The 20,701-nt window shown below is 41.6% G+C and overlaps 1 protein-coding gene across 3 annotated transcripts in view; it reads right to left on the bottom strand.

Annotated features, from left to right (window-relative positions):
- SERAC1 (serine active site containing 1) overlaps positions 1 to 20,701 on the bottom strand; it is an 898,347-nt gene that overhangs the window by 180,638 nt on the left and 697,008 nt on the right. For all 3 annotated transcript variants that reach the window (XM_069607873.1, XM_069607874.1, XM_069607875.1), the window contains one exon: positions 3,116 to 3,213. In XM_069607873.1, the coding sequence (XP_069463974.1) occupies positions 3,116 to 3,213 (98 nt within the window). The remainder of the gene's footprint in view (positions 1 to 3,115; positions 3,214 to 20,701) is intronic.

Here is a 20,701-nt window from a genome sequence, read left to right on the forward strand (position 1 = left end):
GCTTGGATAAAGACCTGCACAATTCTTCCTCCTACTTACTCTGGTATCTTAGCTTGATCTGATCCTCGCTAGATGATAGAATACTGTATACAGCCCATATCATCCCTCTGGTGGTATTGTATGATTCTCTGACTAGTTCCCAGGGCATTCGTTTTCTGATCCCTATTTGTTATTCGCTACCTGAAGGTTATGTCTGAGTTGATGATATGCGATCCTGCAGATCAGCTTCTTGGGAGCATTCTTCGAATGTCTTCTTTCCTCCCCCTTTGACATGTGCTTAAATCTACTTGCCCCTCCTTTAATCCAATTGTCAAATATTTTACTTTCTCTCCCTTGTGGGAAGGCTAGGTTTCTAAAATGCAGCAGATGGGGAGACACAGTGACAGCCCTATCCGATTATTTACATTTTTCCATACATTCAGAGTTAACCTCTTGATTGGGCTCATCCTAAGTATTTTCAACCTCTCTTCCTTACGTAGCTATGACTGCTGCCATAAATACTCCCCCGCCACTGCCTGTTCCATATGTACCCAATGTATTTACGTGTCGACCATGCACCATTCTGAAACTGCTGAGTCACTTGATAATATCTCACAATGTGTGGGCAAGCAATCCCCTCTTTTTTAGTTTGTGGCAGAATAGTACCTTTCCTATTTAGTACTGTTTCTGGGTTTATTCTCATCCCCTATGGACTTGATCATATCCGATTATATCCCTTCAAGAGTAATTTCTGCTACTTTGATTGCTACGGCCTGGAACACCTTCATTAATCACGGCAGTATGTTCATTGTTATTAGTGCTACTCTCCAGAGCCATTATGTGTGTAGGCCTATCCATCTGATTGGGATAATCAGCTCAGTTCAACTGCGCAAGTTACTGTTATCAAGATGCCCAAGTATTTAATGGATCTATTTGCCCACCTTACGAGGACTATTTTCTTCAACTGTTCAACTTCCCCCTGTAGTGCTGATATGTTTAGGATCCGCGACTTCGAAAGGTTTTTTCTTGAAGCCGGACACACTCTAAAATTATCTATTTCTAACAATATGTTCTATAGGGATTCGTTGCGTCTGTAATCATTAACAGCATGTCATCTGCAAGAGATTTTATTATCTACTGACCCAGCTTATCCCTTTTATCCCTTCATTTTCTCTTATCCTCTGTACAAAAGATTCCATGGTCATGGGGACAACAAGGGTAAGAGCGGGCAACCCTGTTCACACAGGCGCCCATTTACTTTCACTCTTGCACCTGGACACCCATAGTTCAGCATGACCATGTTCCTAAAATGTGGTCCTGCTCACCTTCTCAGCAATATTGTGTGTAAAAAAAGCCAATTCACGCAATCCAACACCTTTTCAGTATCTAGTTAGAGTAAATGCGTTGATCCCCAGCCTTCCTCCTGGAAGTCCTATCATTTATGTACAAGATTCTGCATATGCTGTCAAAGGCATTCCTGTTTTCATTATATTCAGACTGGTCTGGAGAAATCAGGTATGGCAAGACACTTTCTAATCTCAATGCTAGGACTCCTGTGTACATTTTCACATCTAAGTTAATTATGACTATTCTTCAGTATGAAAAACTTAACTGTGGGTCTTTATCCTCTTTGGGTGTCAGTGTGAAATGCGCCAATTCCACTGCTGAAGCTATCATCCCCTGAGTTCAGAAAATATAATTCCACCATATCGAGGCTCTGCACTTCAGCAAATGTTCTGTAAAATATAGTGCTCAGACGTTTATGGAATTTTATCCTGTCTATTGCTTGTTACTCTTCCTGAGTTATGGGGCTTTCGAGAGCATCTGCTTGTTCTTTTGACAGGGTTGATCCTTACCAACTGCAAAGGAATTTGCCTTGCTTAGATCCATCAAACTTTTCTTCACTGTGCAGATCAGCAAATAACTCTTGCATCACCTCCTGCTTGTCTTTTTCTAAAATAGCCAAGTTGTTATCTTTCCTCTGTAAACTTTTTGGTAAGATCCTTTGCTTTTAATTGTCTGGCCAGTAAAGACCCTCATATTACTGTTCATCCCGCACCGTTTTGGTCCCCCCTTCCTTTCTCTCCTTCTGCTTGCAATCTGGGTGTAATCTTTGACCCCTCTTTCTCCTTCTCTATCCACATTTCTGCCTGATCCTGTCACTACGTTCTCTTTAACATCCGCCATCTTTGACCCCATCTCTCTTTTCATGCCGCCACCAAGCTTCTTCTTTCCTGTCTATTTTTCTGACATATTGACTATTGCTTTGTTCATCTCCTTGGTCTTCCTGCCTCTTCACTCTGTCTGTAGCTCCTCTGTTCAATGCCTCTTTTCTATTTTTTCTTGTACCTCTATTACACCCTCTCTACTCTCAAAATCTCTTCTCCCTTTCAAACCTCATCTTATTTATTATCTCTTCTCCAGTCTTTAAGTCTTTAAGTCTATCCATAGTCTTTCTCCCCTTTACATATCTTCACATATCTCACTTTATTCTCCTCCTCATGCCCTCCGCTCTTAGAATCAGTTCCTTCTCTCGGTTCCTAAACCACCTTGTGAGTCCTCTCATTTCAGCTCCTTTGCCATACTTGCTCGCAAACATTGGAACTCTCTCACTATTCGTTCTTCTTCCTCTTCTTTTTTAGACCAATCTTAAAACCCATCTTCTATCCATTCTTTCCAAAAATTAACTCCATCTTGTCTCCCCTCTCTCCTGTTCTGAATTATCTGCAATGTATTATTCACTTTGATTGTACCGTTTTTTTGTACTAGTGCTTTTGGTGAAAAGTGCAACATGAATTAAACAAAAATACAAAAAAATACAAATACATTTAAAATCTGAGTTGTTTTGCCATTGGATGGAGTAGGTTATGCCTTGGAGCAGAGAGTGGGTATGGGGCACTAGCAAGTATGTGGGGATAGATTGGATCTGAATGTTCATGCAAGTCGGTATGTGGCACAAGAAGTGTATGTCTGTTTATTTTTAAACAATGTAAAACCCTAGCACATATGTATTATCAATTAATATTAACTCAGAGAGTGTGGTAAACATCAAGTTTCATAATTATGTGGATTTTATCTGTACAACCCTATGGTGCCCACAAGATAAGGGCCACACAAACAACCAACAGTGACTTACCTCCCATACTGTGCGATACCCATATTATTGGTCTTTCCCCAACACCAGCCGATTTTAGTTTGTTAAGCAGCTCATTGCTCCTATAAGGAATGGATTTTCTGCAGAAGACCAAAAAGGTGAGGATTCAAGATGATGGTACATCAATGACATACATTCAGTGAGGACAGCAGATCCGTGCAATTTGGGTTACCTACTCAGGAACATAAAATAACATACATGTCAAACACTACACCTATACAGGTTGCGATACACAGAGATGCGGTTGGCATATGATGCTTCCCACTAACTTCATTCACCCACTGCACTCAGGCTTTTGCCCCAATCTTCAGGGCCCATAACACCTGGTACAGCCTTCAGGCTAGGGCTATATTAAATGTTTAGATTGGGGAAGCCAGCAAAGGCATCGATTAGGGTGGCTACATCTCAGTTGTTTATGTTCTGATGCTTTTGAGAGGGTTAATGATTATCTTATACAAAGCATGTAAGCATTCTGCACTTCAACAATCATGTGGTGGATCAGCTTGGAAAGATCTCAATGCGTACCTGATTTTGGCATTTTATTTAGTGTCTTTTTTTGTTAGGGCCTAAATGCAACTAGGTAACAGTTTCTTTCTAATGGATAATGGGGGTTTGCGGAGGGTGGATAACATACAGAAGATTGCATTTAGACAGTGGGCAACCAGGCTTTCACCTTATGGTGGAATTACGGCAGACAGGGAAGTATGAGGCAGGTAATGTGTCTATCAGCCATCTGGCAGATCTCATAATGTAATAATAAGTGAAACGTGATGTACAAGATTTATTAGAAGGAGAACCATACAATAACTTCAGACTTAACGACAAACCATTGTAACTGCTCCATTAGTCTGCCATCTGGCAGGAATTGTATGGAATATCGCTGCTTGCAATGCCACTGGAAAGTATCAAACGTGACCTTTGTTTTGAATATTCCATTAAAGTCACTCAGGCTTCTGAAAGGTTTCTGGACATAAATAATTATAAAAGCTAGCATATGATTTTAATGATTTATATATCTGGACAGAGGCACAACAAATGACCCGACAGAATACTCAACCATTAGAATCAAGTGCAAGAAGTACAAGCTATTTTTAGAAGTACTACACATGCTGACATAAATAATTGATTTAAATGTATTTTCAATTTAGACTGCTTCTAGGAAAAAAGGATTTTAGTAAACAGTTTGTCAGATTCAGAGTGGCTGTCTTTTTATTCGAAACTTGTAAACATAGGTATATCTCGTATACCCCTACAATCTTGTTTCTGTTTCTGTCATTTCACCATTACAGCATAAAAAGGAAAATCATACACATATGCAAAGTTTGTATCCAGGAAATCTCAACATTAACTCTGTCCAGTTATTATATAAACTCCCTTGGATTTTCCAATGGATTTTCCAATGACTCAAAATTGTCTTTCTGGCATTGAGGATCAATCTCGCTCTCTGGTGAGCATATCCTGTTTATTTCCTAGCAAGCCTGCGTGATGAATCTAGTGAGATCATCCCAGAAACCCAGACATGGGCCCCTTCTCATGTGGCCAGGGAAAGGCAGCTGCGCATCGAAGTGGGCTCCAAGTGGCTGTTGGGCTGCCCGGACTTACTGGCTTGCAGTGGACTGACTTCTAGCAGCAAATTGCTTCTTCACCAAGCGCTGTGCGCAAGAGGAAGCATCTTGTCAGCGAAACGCCGTATTGGACGCATCACCAATCACTCCCTGACTGGCTCCGCCCCCTCACACTGCCCCCAGCCAACTCCAACTTCCTACTTAACTCCACGCGCATCGCGCGCGCGCATCGAAGTGGGCTCCAAGTGACTGTTGCGCTGTTAGGCGGTGAGGAGGTGAGCACGGGAGCATGGTCCCTTTTCAGGTTGTGTCATATCCTTGAAATTCTTATGGGTTAAAGTTGTGTATTCTGTTGGGGTTTGAGGCTGTTTTGCTAGTACTCAGCACGATAGGCTTAAAAGGTTTATGTTTGCATAGTGGTCACACTCTTAGAACATCTGCTCCCAAACCTGTGAATACGAAAAAAATCCAGAAAAACAAACGCATGTTGATGTCAAAGTGCTCCGTGAGGAGCGATGCTCTTGTGCCTTGTGAAGGCACCGGTTTTGCTGCATCTTGGGGTCCTGTTACTGACCAGGACCTGATAAGGCATGAGATAGCATTCTCTTATGCGCGTGCTCAAGCACTCGCAGCGGCAACAAATGGGTCTGCTTCTATTGATTCTGATCCCCCTCAAAGTAAGCTTTCTCCAAAGACCTCCCGTAAAAGTTTTCTTAGCATGCGTATGGATGTTGTAGCTCCTGCCCCTGACCGTTCAATTGATGATATTCCCTCCTCACCCTCGGACAACTCCATACTAGCCCCGGTCGTACTCGCCGCTCTTGAAAAACGGGTGCGGCTATCGGTTGGTCCCTCCACTCCAGTCACTTACCCTAGTTGTAAAAGAGCTGATGTACATATTCATTGTAAAGATGTGGCAAACATGGAGGACCTAAACATTTCTCCAGCACCTCCTTCAAACACAACCAAGCCATCCAACTTTCCTGTTTCTAGCTCTTGTCCTTCTTCGCCAACTCCAGCTCCAAATGGCACTATAAACTCTGGCTTAGATCCCTTGTATTCGCCCGCTAAAAAGCTATTGAATCATCCCTTGGGATTTGACATCCTAGAATCCACAGAGGATATGCAATCCCTTGAAGCATCCTAACCTGTACTAACAAGAATACTTAATCTACTAGACCGTGGCCATGAATACACGCATTATGAGTTAAGGGACTGCAAGTCAGCGTTGACAGAAATCCTTATAAAAATCAACCAACTGGAGGGCTTCATATTTGCTGATAGTCTTAGATGGGAACCAGAGGCGCATCAGCCGCTGAAAATGGATGTGCCCTGTAATATTTCCGTGACTACGCAAACAGATGAGCCAGTTGCCCCTCAGAATGGATCTCAAGTCATGAATGTTCCCTGTGCTACTTATTCATTCCCCCAATCATTTGCTCAAACTGTGCTTGCCCAAGACCGGACACCTCTTGCAAAATTCTCACGCATGCCCAACTATGTTTGGAAGTTGCTTTACAAGCTGAGAAGCTGGAACAGATCCTATTTTTTCTACAATCTAGACCTGGAGAAGAGAAGTTGGGGGATCCTTTTGGCAGCAGAGATGGGGGTCTGGCATTCCATCCTGACAGTCCCTCAGCACTAACCAAATTGTTAGATGCAAATGACCAAATTGATTCTGTTCCTGATTGCACTGCACCTACTGCTGCTGAAAGTCCCCCGCCTAATGCAGAGCACACCTTCATCTCAAGGAAGGAAAAAAGACTTTTCTTCTGAGCTCTGAAAAGGAAAAAGGACTGAAAAAAAGCGACCCAAGTTTCTCATATTGAACCAGTTACACAAGTCAAATCAAATAAAAAAACTAAAAAAAAATTGTTAAGAGTAATGAAGCTGCAGCATCGATGGGTTCAGATGAATTGAAAACCCCTAAAAGTGTTTTGGACCTTGGAGAAATCCTCTCCAAAAATAACTCCAAAAAATTGCCAACCCAGCAGACGAACTCCCTCACTGCCGAGAAAGTGCACTCGTCTTCTCAGACTCAACTACCTAATTCCTTTAAATCTATTGACAATAAAATCACTCAAGTAGGAAAGGTGGCAGAAACACCATGTCCTACTAGTGAGATGGAGCTGGGCATTGAACCGGATCTTAGGGCCTTCTCATCTAATAATGAGCCGCACCAGCCTCACTACCCTGAGAATTTTTGTGAGTCTGGAAAGAAGCTTCTACTCTTGCAAGGTTCAAAGGGAGAGGGCGCAAAGCAAAGGCAGCGAGATTCATCTTCAATCCATTCTGGGGGGGACTTTGAAGTGATGGGAGAAATGAGTAAACACTCCACAACGATCATAGGATGGGAAATCATCTCGGATAAAAATGGCATAAAGCGGCTAAATCGATCTGCACTGTTGCAAGCCTTCCGTAGAATTCCAGCTCTTCGCACACTGAACACGACTGACATTGAGTGGATAACTTTGCTGCCAATCCAGATTCATCGTATGGTATGTAAGGTGCAATCGGCCATTATTACCAACCTGCTCTTACAATATACGGAAGAGCTGCGCTTTATTGGCCTGATGCTGCACCCCTTCGATTCCATCGACGATGTCATCTCATTTAGTGAAACTCCTCCGGTGCTTACTTCCTCGCAGTTGCCCAATTTAGCCTCTGGTGACGTACCGAGCGGGGTAAATGCGGAAGTAATTGCTCAATTAGTAGGCTTATCCAATACTAGTAAGGACTGGTCATGGTTAGCTGCTTTACACAACACTCGAAACCCAGCAATGGATAACACTCCCCACTAACCAGCCCCTCACCTTATCAATTTTGTCTTGGAACTCGTGTGGGTTTAGAAACTTAAATTCATGGTTTAGCAATGTGCATGTAGGCATGGAATGTGACATTATGTTATGCCAAGAAACTATGTGCGAGCACAAACTTTTGTTGCCTGGTTACACTGTCCACCAAACAAAAGCGAAACGCGGCCTAGCTGGTAGGCCGTATGGTGGTTTAGCAATATGTTTAAACACCAACTTGAATGTACTTGTGTTAGATGTTTTTAACGCATTAGCAACGCTGGCCGTATTGATCTTGCTCAAGGACAAACAGTCGACCCCAATGCTTCTTGTATGTTTATATCACAATCCTGCAGCTCTCAAGCTACCACTTGCTTTTCAAGAGCTGGATACCCGTTTTGACTAAGTTTTATCAGTATATCCTACTTGTGATATAGTTTTAGGAGGGGATTTCAATGCATATTGTTTGAAACCTAAATTTAACAGTGTGATTTGCGAGGCTACTCAGCAAGCGGGATACAGAGGTCAGTTGTGGAAAGAGTATCTGGCATCTTGGGAACTCGATATTCTCCCTTTTGAGATCAGCAATGGGTGTTATACATGGAGGAGAGGTGGCAGCTCCACTTGTATTGATTACTTTGCTATATCTCGGGGCTTGCAGTCTATCTCCAGCAACATTGTAATCTATGATCCTGGCTACAGCGACCACTACATGATTAATTTGAATCTGGAGGTAGATGTGCCAGCACTAGTCAAGGACCACCAGCAGGGGTTGCTTGAAGGGGATCGACCTGGATTGTCAATTCGATGGGTCACTAAACTCTGTGACAAGGCAAACGATATGATCTCTGCACGCATTATGCACTATTACAGCTCTCACCATGAGCAAACCTTACCAAATCACGAACTCGACGGCTTATCCAGAATTATAACTGAGGTAATAAATTCTCTGTGGTTAAATTCTACTTACCATTCCGTAGGATCTACTACTCTGAACTCCAACATAATTCTTGAAGCCAAGAGAACCAAGAATAGGGCTCGCCGCAAACTTTGCAAAAACTCTCCCATGTGGGGGGATTTCACGATGGGAAAAAAAAGGGTTTTGAATACTTATTGAAACAAATGCAGAAATCATAAACATTTTATTCACAACCAGACAAATCAACAAATGTTTAGTACACTCTGCCACAGGGATAGACGATCCACATGGGCCTTGCTTAGGGCTGGTACAACTGTACTCCCAACTGATCAGTCTTCTATGATATCTGCACATGTCTGGTAGATATTCTTTGAAAAAAAAAATTCTCTCCCTGCAGCCTTTGCAAAAATCGAGTTTAAATGTGCTAGTTTAGCCACTTCGTCTTTCTCTCCATGGTCAGTGTGTAGTATAGAAAGTACGATAATTGCATTAAAATACTCAAAAGCAGCAGGCCCTGATGGGATTCCCCCTTGTGTTCTCAAACGGCATCCAGCTATGTGGGCTCAGATCTTCCAAAAATTCTTTGATAACACCCTATTAAGCGCTGACATCCCCCCCTTCTTGGCTAAATTCTATCATCGTGCCAATATATAAAAAATGTCTAAGATCTGATCTCGGTAACTTTCGACCTATTGCGCTAATTGATACTGCTGCGAAAGTTTTTCTAGTTTGCTTTTGGGAGAATTACAAGTAGTGATTGGGCAGCTTAGGATACTGTCCAGGTATCAAATTGGTTTTCGGGCAAGGATGGGCACTCCCCTTAATGCAACAATTATGGCGCATTTGCTAGCGAAAAACAAAGTACGGAATTCCGGTCCCTTGTACATGGCATCAATAGACCTTACATCTGCCTTTGACTGTGTCATACGTACACTACTTTGGAAAAAAATGGTTGCCATGAACATACCCGAGTACATTATACAGTTGATATCCAAGCTTCATGCAAATACCACCTATCTTGTAAGAGTGAACAATGATGGTGCAACAACAAATCCAATAAGGATTGATGTTGTGTGAAGCAGGGATGCAACCTAGCGGCCACACTCTTCAATCTTTACTTATGTGGCATTAATGACATTTGGAACAATCAGATTTCTTATCCAGCAAGGCTTGGTCACTTAAAAATACAATGGATAGCTTTTGCCGATGATATAGTCATCTTCGATCATACTCCTAAAGGCTTTCAAGTTAAACTAGATGTATTTGCTTCTTACTGCCAAAGCCACAATCTAAATAAAATGTAATGTAGAAAAATCTCACATTGTGGTTTTTAGGAACTTTAAGAGAAAACGTACTACTCAAAATTGGAAAATTGAAAACTTTCCCATAACCATAGTGCCTGCCATTCGCTATCTTGGTTATACAATAACTGATTCCAACTCCTTGGCAATGTGGAAAGAGGTACTGAACAAGAAAGTGGCCCCTCTTTCCACTCAAATGCAGATGGTTTATATCAAGTTCTGCAAATTCTCATTGTTGCCACTACTGCAATTTTATATATTGAAAGTGGAATCTGTGCTCCTTTTCGTTTTGGATATGTGCCTTGTGAATATTAACAGCTTTCTTGACCAACTACAAGGTCGTATATGGAAGGGGGCATTGCGTTTGGCCAAATCTACTCCCAATATGATAATAAGGCATGAATTCGGTCTCACTGCTCTGTCTGCGCACTACAACTGACGGCTATTGTCTAACTTTGCCAGAATGCTATACCCGCCAGATAATTGTTTATATGAAGATCTTGGACATTAATGGTTGTCTCTGAACGATCTTCCATCACTGATTACCACGCACAAATGGTCCATTTACTAGACGAAATTGCACTCAAACCATCAGATTTGGAATTTAGACCAAATTATGTTAAACTGCGTATTTTTGAGCATGATAGGTGTAAAACGTTAAGTGGAATAGCTGAACTCAAAGGATATAAGGAAGCTGTGCTTTTCAGCACCCCAAGACGTCCAACATAAACCGTATGTAATTTTTTTTTTTTTTTTTATTTCGTTTAGTTTATACAAACGTTTTGAAACATGAAAGGTAAAAGAAGAGAAAAGAAAAAGAAAAGTTTCCATATTACAAAGTGCCCGAGAAGCAGAATTTAAGCAGAATACATCTTAGTCACATTAGTTTTTGCAACAATTTTAGTATCCTTTGTAGCTAGCCTTCCAATCCTGTTTTCCGATCCATATTTTGATTTGCAGATTCTGCTTGTTTCCGTGAATGGGTCATCCAGTTTTCCTTATTTTCACCTATTTGGATTCTGCTTCTGTAGCACATATATCATTTCTTACCCTGCTCTATTAACCAGGTTAATTTAGATTTTTTAGCGCAAGCTCCAGATTTTGTAGAAAGTTAGTCAATCCAAAAATGTCCTTTTCTCGTGGATTGAAAAATTTGCGCCACAACTCATCTCCGCACAGGGTAGAGTATTGTTTTACTAAGTTTCCTAGATGCACAGATCTTATGTCTTTCAGGTTTTCGCAGTACAGTACAAGATGTTTGAGCGTCTCTTGCTGTTTCGTACAAAAGCGACAACTTAGTGGTGCTAGTGCGTTTCGAGTTCTTACGGCATAACTTACTCTTGTGTTAATTAGATTCATTCGGAATTTCATGTACGTCACTCGATGTTTAGTACTCGGTGATTTTATCAAGTATTGTAACATTACGTTCCGGTCTTTAGCCTCTATTGCAGCATCTTTCATTAGTTTATGCCGATTTCGCTCATCAACTGTTAAGCACCAATCCAACTCCCATAACTTTTGCTTAACAGAATTTGGATTGGTTTCCAAGGTATTTTGATCAATGCTCATCTCCGCTAGCTTGTTTTTACAACCAGTTGCCCATTTCGATATAGCTGATTCCGGATTTCCCTTCAGAGCGTCCTGTAATATTTTATACTGGGGTAAGCAGTCAGTTATAGTTATCTTTCTATATGTGGATAGCATGTTCCATAGGACTCGGGCCTGCATAGATATTAGATTAAGTTCATATCGAATGCAGGCACTCGAGATTCCCTTTTGTAGGTGAAGAACTCGCCTCCAGTATTGATTTTCCATTTCTGGCCATTGGGTTGCAGATACTCCTAGTGCACTTTCTGCACTATATGTCAGTGTTGGTATGACTTTTTGATTATAGTGGGCTAGAACAGGTAGAAGAGAGAATTTCCCGAACTTTTTATTTATAATAACTCCTTGACATGCCAACTGTCTGCATTTCTGTTTTGCATTGTCTGCCCATGGTGAGTCGTTTATGTTACTGTTGATCCACATTCCTAAGTATTTTGTTTTTTTCACACATCTTAAGTTGTCTTTATATAGCCTCCATGTAGGTACACAGTTTTTATTTTGCTTATTATTTCTTGTGAGGTCTTGAAAAATTATTATTTCTGATTTTGCGGAGTTGATTTTTAATTTATTTTTCTCCACGTAGCTTTCTAAGGCTCTTAGTTTTCTTGTCAGACCAATTGGGGTTAAGTCTAGCATGACGATGTCATCAGCATATAGCATCCAGTTTACCCGTGAGCCGTTAATTTTGGGTGGGAAAGAAATTATGGATTCTAGACTTTCACCAATGTCAGACACGAACAAGGTGAACAGCGTGGCTGCTAGGGGACAGCCTTGTTTCACGCCTTGGTTTGTGCGTATTGCCTTACTTAAAGTTCCGTTGGAGTCCAGTCTGACCTTAATTTCTGTATCTGTATACAGTTCTTTTATTGGTTTAAGTAGATTTTCAGGACATTTCCAGTTTTTCATCTTACTCCAAAGTAGCTCTCGATCAATTGTGTCGAAAGCACTGGATAGATCCACAAGCGCTACATAAATTTTCCTATTTTGGCGGATGGCTTCCATTTTTAGGAAATTCAGGATCGTTAGGTTTAGGCCACATCCGACCCCTTTTACAAATCCTGATTGCCGCGGATCATATCGTTTGGAGTCATTAATCCAGTTTGTTAGTTGGGTTTGCAGCTGGGAAGCAAAGATTTTTCCCACCACGTCGAGGAGCGCTATAGGCCGATAATTGCTTGGATCATCACGCTTCCCTTTCTTAAAAATTGGTATAACAATAGCGCTCTTCCAAGATGTAGGAATTTTTCGATTCTCTAAGATATTTGAAAATAACAGATAACAGAATTCTGTCCATAGTTCAGGCTGCTGTTTTAGCAAGTAATTTGTTAGTCCATCGGGTCCTGGGGCTCTTGATGTGCTTAGTCTCATGATATTTTGAGAGATATCTTCTTTTTCTATGACAATTGACCACTCACTCTCCGGTGTAGTGCACACTTCTGTTTTGATATCATTATTATAGAATATTCCTGCATAATGTTTCACCCATAATTCTTCTGGTATTATGTTTTTCATTATGGCACCTTGAGGAGTCGAGATGTTATTCAGGTAGGACCAAAACTCACTTGTGTTTCTTTTAGCTAATGTTGCCATCATGCATTCCGCATCCCGTTGCAGCATTATGTGTTTATGGCTAATGAGCCAGTTCTTATAGCTTTGTTTAAGATGTTTCTCTGTACTTTTGTTGCTCAAGTCTGTTTTCTTTTTTTTGAGCATTCTTAGTTCTTTGTTCAATTTTTTTTCCTTTCATTTAATTCTTCATCCCATACATGTTGGTTTCTGAAATCCGATCTAGCTTTACAGGATTTCTTCTCTCGATATATCTCTAAAAGGGATATATATTCAATTTTGTCTGCCTCTGATGTTTCTTCCAAGGATTTTAGCAATGAGTTCACATTGATCGCATTTAGACGTAATCGATTGCGACCGGGTTCTATCATTAAATCATTTTTAGCAGTTTCAACTCGGCTTTCCATATGTTCTGTCTGCCAGTACAGTTTTACTAGACTGTGGTCGCTGTGTTTCATTTCGATAATTTTTAGCTGTGTAACTTCACTTTTCAATTTTTCATTTGAAAACATATAATCTATGGTTGATCTTAACGCATTTCTCCGCCATGTTGGTTGTGGCGGGATGTCCCCTGTGATTTCCCCATTCATCATCTGTAGATTCCAAGATTTCATTTCGTTCAACCATAGCTTGGCCACTTGATCTCTCTCTTCTTCTTTCTCATCATTTCTGCTAGGTAGACAGTTTATATTAAGATCGCCGCATATTAAGATGTTTACGTTTTTTTCCGTCCTCTTAATATTGCAGATGATTTCTGAGATGGTTTCTATAAACAGCTCTGCTTTAGTTGCAGCATGTTGCCAATAAATATTTATCAGCATTAGTAGATTCTCGTTTTTCCTTGTACTCATCGATAGTTTGATTTTAGAGACTTGTATGTATGATGAAATGTTAATTGAGGATAAGATACGTATGCCACTTTTGATTTTTGCAAGGGTCATCATTCCTGACATGGGCCGTCCCTTTTTCCCTTTTAGTGCCTCGTTAAATGCAATCTCAAACCCATTTACAATTGGAGTGTCAATTAACCATGTCTCTTGTAGGCATAATAAGTCAATATCTTTTAGTTCATTTGGGATTTCTCCAAGCAGATGCATATAGCCTCTTGTGTTCCATGAGGCTATGCATATCTTGCCGGCCTCCTCAGCCTTTTGGCATTAACTATTGTTAATGTTGTTAATGGTTTTCGCAACCCACGTCCAATCATGTTCTTCGTTACTCGTGGGGGCGATCTTCTGGCTTTTGGTGTTAGTATTTCCTGTCCTAAGTCCAATTGAAACTGTCTTTGATTCCTTATTCCCAGGGATATCTCTCTCTGGCGAGGCGTATTTGTTCTTCGGGTTCTTTGCTTCTATCTCCTTTACATCTCCTTTGTTATACGTAGATTTTGTATCGTTTTCCTTTGATGATTGTTTCTCCTTTGTATATCCGATCTCGTTTATGTCGAACCCTAGGGAGTTAAAAATTGAGCCAGCCTGTAAGAGAGAATCTCAAATGAGTTTGGAGGCTATATGAAGTATCACACAGTCATTGTTTTTTTCATCTTCAAATTCGACTACTTGTATGTCTTCAGAGACCACTGTTCTAAGTTGCGGGATGTGGTGTATTAATCTCATTACGTTTTTCCTATTTAGTAGGAGGCCATCTTTTTCTCTTACTATTCGCTCCACACGTACGAGATACTTCCCTGGTTTCGTGAAGTTCCGAATTTGGAGTCTAGGCATTTTACTGTCGGTTGTGATCGTTTTTATATTAGATTTGGATTTTTCCAACATTCCTTGTTGTAAATTAGACGGTGTCTTTGGATGCCTCATCTGTTCATGGGCTTGTTGCAAAGGAGTCAGCTCAGTTAGATTAGCATCTTCCTTTCTAGGCTTTGTTTCATCGGGGATCTTAGCTGGGATTAATCCCAAGTCCATCAAGGCCATTTTGGCTTCCAGAGCCTCAAATTCTCGTTCGTATTTCCACAAATCCAAGTTTCGCGATATACGTTTATCATTGGAGTGCTCACAATTTCTACTTGCTATTGTTAGCGCTCTTTTCTCCTCTAGCGTTATACAGGTTGTTGAGCTTTTACCTGGCGATTTTGTGAGGAGAATGTCTTGCCTTACATGCTCCATGGTGATGCATCGTTGCTGATGCTCAGATTCTTTGGTTGCCAACTCGCTGGTTTTACCCAATGGAACATCATGAGAGATAGGCTGCTTCATGCAGGTTTTCTTGACCTCTAATAATTTCACTTCCTGCAAAGGGGAACTAAGGTCAATATTAATCACAGCTTCTGCCAGTAGACCGTCTTCATTCGTTGTTAGATCTGGAGTCTCGGTCCAGCCACTTTTGTCGCTTTCGCTCTGCTCGTATGTCGAGAGATCTAATAGATCTTCTATAGGGCTCTCCTTACCAATAATTGTACCTTTTTCAACTTCTTGGCTGGTCTGTTGCCTAGTTGGTTGGTTTGGCATTTGTGTGCTGGGATGATCGTTAGTAGTAGCTCCGGAGGGTTGCTTAGTAGTTGTTGTGATGCTGAAGCCTTTTATATTTCTTAGAAAAGAGCGGATACTAGATCTTTTTTGGTTTTTACTCTTTCTCCTGTTCTTAGTTTTTTTCAGGGTTATCAGCCCCTCTTGGATTTTTTTTTTTTTGAATCTCTGAATTTTTAGGTTTGAAAATTGAGAACACCTCCTTTGCGGTCGATGTGGGTTGTTTTTCCAAGACTACTTCGGAGTTGTTTAGGTCACCTTCACTACTTGGTTTTCGGTGATCATGGTCTATCACGATATCTTTAAGGTTCGGCAGTTTTGCAAATAATAGGTCTTTTTTGGGCTGAATCTGGTCTATTTTCACATTGGGGCTAACACCCACTGGTTGATCTAACGTGGCTTTCATCTCATTTTCCATCAAGGCTGCGGGACTATGAGCTGGGTGTAGTTCGCTGTCACCGCCAGTAATGCTACATCCTTGAGTTTCCTTTGTTCTTTTCAATTTTTGTTTACATTTAGACGGGAGATCAACCATACCTCCGTTCCCCTGGCGTGGTTTTTGGGTATTTGAGTTTGGTTCCTTGTCAGTCAAAGGTTCCACAGTGTGTTCAGTGTACTGTGATGTGTTGATTTCAGTTGTTCCCTGAACACAACTGTCAGGACACTCGACAATCAATTTTACTGGCTGTTCCATGGAATTAAAGTTCAACTTTTGGTGTTTTAGTAGAGCTATCGCTTCGCGGGCTACTTCAGCAAACAGACGTTTGTCACTTGCGCTGTTCATAGTTTGCTCTAAAATGATCTTCACATTTGTCTCAGATTTTAGATTTTCATTTAATAGTGTTTGTTGAGTTTTCATCAGCTCTTGCTCCACAGTTCTCAATTTGGTGTTCAACATCGCCAAAAGTGTTGTTTGATCCTTTATGTTGTCATTCAGCTGTTCATATAATTTCATATAAGGTGACAACGAAATCGTGTGAGCAGCCATTATTAGTGTGTTTAATTCATTAGTAATGTCCTTTGATAAGCATTCTGCCATTCTTTTAGTTTGCATTTTTGTTTTCTTGGCGATCTTTGATCTCATACTATGTGTTGTTAACTTAAGCTTCCCGGGGGTATTTTCTTTGGAACGTCTTTCGTCTCTGTTTGGGTCAGCTTTCATTAATGCTGACTCGTCCTGGTTTTCATCGCGCTCAGTTACATATCCTTCTTTTGTGTGTCTTTTTTGCGATACAAACATTAGATCAATGGAATCTTCGTTTATAGAGTTGGTTCTTTTCCTTTTTACCATAGGATTTAGCCATGTTTTGTGTTTTTCCACAACCTCCCATGTATCTGATGCCTGCTTTGGGGTATTTGATGGTAAGGACATATTTGCCTCAACAACCGGCGTCTGAGACAGTGGCAAGTCTATGAACAGTGCGTCTGCCTCGTTGTAAGAGGTTTGCTGGCTTGCTAGTATCGTGTTTATTTTAGTTAAGTCTTTAAGTACTTGGTCCGCTATGGCAAGCGAGCTCCGCCGGTTAGGACTTCTCGGATTCTTTACAGAAATAACTTGCGATTCCTGTATTAGCATTTCATCATCGTGATACCCGTTGTTGGTTCCGCCATCGGACTCAACGTCTGCTAACGTATTTCCCTTCACTTCTGCCAGAACATTTTTCTCGACTTGGGCCAAGAGGCTGTTATTGGACAGATATAAATCGTAGCTGCTGGATAACCGAGCCGGGGTGCCCACTATGTCCAATTGGTTACTTTCATTAGTTTTCGTGTGGACATTATCGTGCCCCAGTGTGCAGCCCGCTGAGGCTGCTAAGGGTTCATTCAACAGCGGCTCTGCCACTCTATATTGATGGGAGTCGATCGTTTGCTGAGTGTTTAGGCTGTTGGGGTTTGATTTTGTGTCTTGCTTAATGATACATAAGACTTTTTCTGAGAGTGCCGCCGGTTGGGTTTCCGAGGGCATCTCAGCTTGACTTCTGTTTTTTACATTCACTTCTTCTCGACTCGTATCGTAAGAAGGATATGAAACTGATCCTGTTGCTGAAGTCAAAGTGACATTAAATGTAGGAGAATTTATGGCCTGACAGTCATAAAAATTATCAGAACTAGAGGATGAAATTGAAGTACAAGTTCTTTTGCGCGTCTTGCAGCCACTTACCAGAGAGGTTGACAAAAGTTCGACGGGCTCGATCCCTCCGGCAGCCAGAAAGCGTCGCTGCCGTCGAGTGAGCGGGTGTACTCCTCCGTCTTCGCCGCTGGACTGAGGGAGCATAACGGTTTCAATCATGTGGAGTCCGGAGGGTCCAGGCTCCAGCCGATCCATTAAGGATGAGGATCTTAGTCGGCAGGAGTTGTGTACTCCCACAGCCACACTGGCTACACTGGGAACACTGGGAACACTGGTAACACTCAGCTTCACTCCGCGTCGCTCCGCGACCGGGGCTGAGTATTTAGCGAAAAATGCACCTTCCTGGCACAATGAGGTAGATAGCCTGCACAATCCGCAGTCCAAGGAACACTGGTAACACTCAGCTTCACTCCGCGTCGCTCCGCGACCGGGGCTGAGTATTTAGCGAAAAATGCACCTTCCTGGCACAATGAGGTAGATAGCCTGCACAATCCGCAGTCCAAGGAACACTGGTAACACTCAGCTTCACTCCGCGTCGCTCCGCGACCGGGGCTGAGTATTTAGCGAAAAATGCACCTTCCTGGCACAATGAGGTAGATAGCCTGCACAATCCGCAGTCCAAGGAACACTGGTAACACTCAGCTTCACTCCACCGTATGTAATTCAATTTCATTGCAATAAAGTTAGGGAAATTTACTTTAGATTTAAAATGAACCAATCACTAACTCTGGAAAGAATTGGTAGTTGGAACCCTCTCCTGAAATCTGATAAGGTTTTGGGATGCAGGTTCTGTAATGATGGGGCTATCATAGAAACTTTGAAACATCTAGTTATATTTTGTCCCCATTTTGAGGCAACTCGTATATCAACAATTGACACAGATGGTGTAGGCCCCGAGGCTAATAGGCAGTGGCTTTGGATAGCCTGCATGTGGGGGAATAGAACAAGTCTTATATTGTCCCTGTGCAGACTTCTAATAATCATAAACCAAGAACTTGAGACTATGTATCAAAATATTGAAGGGGTGGATTAGCATCTGTTGTAACTACCACACTAAGTGTACTGTTTTCTCCTCAGCAAGTGTCAATTGTCTGTTGCCTAGTCTGCTATGTGATTGCACGCTCTCATTTTTTTATATGCTCTTCCATACAGGATGGGTTACACCCATGTTATCCTGCAGTTCTTACAATTTGCTAAATGACATTTAAGTGAATAAATGAAGTACCAACAAAGATGCACTATACTATCCTTGCTTCTAATGTATGTACATATGCTGATAAATAACTTGTCATAAGGTGCATAGCATACGAAAGAGTTTTTAATTGCTTACTATATAATTTATATTAAATTGTATAATGAATGAGTAGGGAATAGACTCGTAAGAAAATGAAGAGACCATTTGAAAATATCAAATGTATAATATGAAGTAATATTTAATGTTAAAAGTTGTAAAAGTTTGTTGATCGAACTAATAAGCAACGGTTTGAAGAAAAAAAAAAAAAGGCAGCTGCTACCTTATCCTGACCCCAGACCCCAGACCCCAGATGTGGTATTATGCAGGAGATCACATGGGATGGGACTCATACCGAGGAGAGTGGGAGATCTATCTAAATAAATCCCCCAATGTTTCTAAAACCTTAATGGCTTATTGTGAAACTGACAATTTTGATCTAAAAACAAACAAGAACATTATGGACTTCATGTTCCATAATGCTCATGGTACTGCGACGAGGAAGAGGTGCTCAGAGTCCATGAAGTGTCATGAGCGGTGTAGATGTTTAATTGGAAAGCACCTGAGTGGGACCTTTAAAAACTTAAAGGACTTTCAGGTGCAAGAGCAGCAGCCGAGAGAAGCCGGAGCTGATGTCTGCGTTGTGACGGCTGCAGGACGTTGTGTAGGAGATGTAGCAGAGGTCGGGAAAATGAAGCCATGCAGAGGGAAGCGATGCTGAAGCAAGCCACGCCATGTGGGCAAGGAAGCTCCTGACATGCAGTGAAATGCTCCAGCTTTGAATTTGCACCAGAAAGTGTGCAGAGCTGCGAGAGCTCCATTGAAGGTCGGCGCGCACAACGGCAGACTAACAAGAGCAGCCAAAGCACAAGAGACCCATACCAACACCAGGGAGTCAGATGGAGACGTCAAGGCACACCAGTGAGTTGGACTGAAGCAGATGACCCTGGGGCGCTCCGACAGAGACCGCTAGGGGAGAATAATAATTTTGAATACTGAACCATTGAATTAAGGCAAACTGGGCGCAACTCTCCTACTGAAAGATTCCAAATAGGGGAACATTGTATCCTGCATTGCCAAAGAAAAGTGATAAGACAAACTGGGTGCAACTCTCCTAATGAGGGATTACACCTCAGAGAGAATTGTAACTGGTATTACCAAAGCCAGAGAAGAGTGATACAAAAGCATATTGGGTAGAACTCTCCCAGAAAGAGGTGTCAAGTGGGACACAATTGTAACAAGCATTGCCAGCAGCCAAGGGATTGCACAGCCAGAGAACAAAGGCTGCAGGAGTAAAACCCTGCTTGTATAAGAGACCAAGGTGGAGAGAATGGTAACCTGCATTGCCTAGAGCCAAAACACAAGCAATAGAACCAATTATCCTTCTGTGGGATATTAATTTGGGAAGAAATATAACACATTCTGTTGAGAGTAAAAAAAAACTATCAAGTGAAGAACAAGTTACTTACCAACTATAACGTTCTTTCGACTGGATGTTCTTCCCACGTATTCCTCATCTTAGATATTCAATATCTTCAGCTTTGCTGCTTCGGAAACAAATGTTCTCCACCAGAGGGCGCTGTGCTCGAGGTTGCGGCGTCGATGTACCTCGGAGTCAGCCGTCGAACGTCAACGTCATCCATAGTATAAACGGCTCGAGCCGCGCCCGTTGGCTACAGTTCTGTTTTTTCATATATTTTTAAATGATGAGTAGACAAGGCGTACCCCTTAGACCGTAGGCTCTTAAGGAACATTGAGTGTACAGACATGTAAATTGTACTGTGAGGTAGATTGGGAGGGTCGATGAGGAATACGTGGGAGGAACCTCCAGTCGAAACAACGTTACAGTTGGTAAGTAACTTGTTCTTTGAATGGATTGTGTCCTCCCACGTATTCGTCATCTTAGATAGGCTCCCAAAGCAGTATGAATTTGGAGGAGGGAGTACCAGAAATTATAAGTTACTCACCGTAGTGATTT

This window comes from Ambystoma mexicanum, chromosome 4q (genome assembly GCF_040938575.1).
Source record: "Ambystoma mexicanum isolate Mex_15411 chromosome 4q, UKY_AmexF1_1, whole genome shotgun sequence".
Classification (NCBI taxonomy): Eukaryota; Metazoa; Chordata; class Amphibia; order Caudata; family Ambystomatidae; genus Ambystoma; species Ambystoma mexicanum.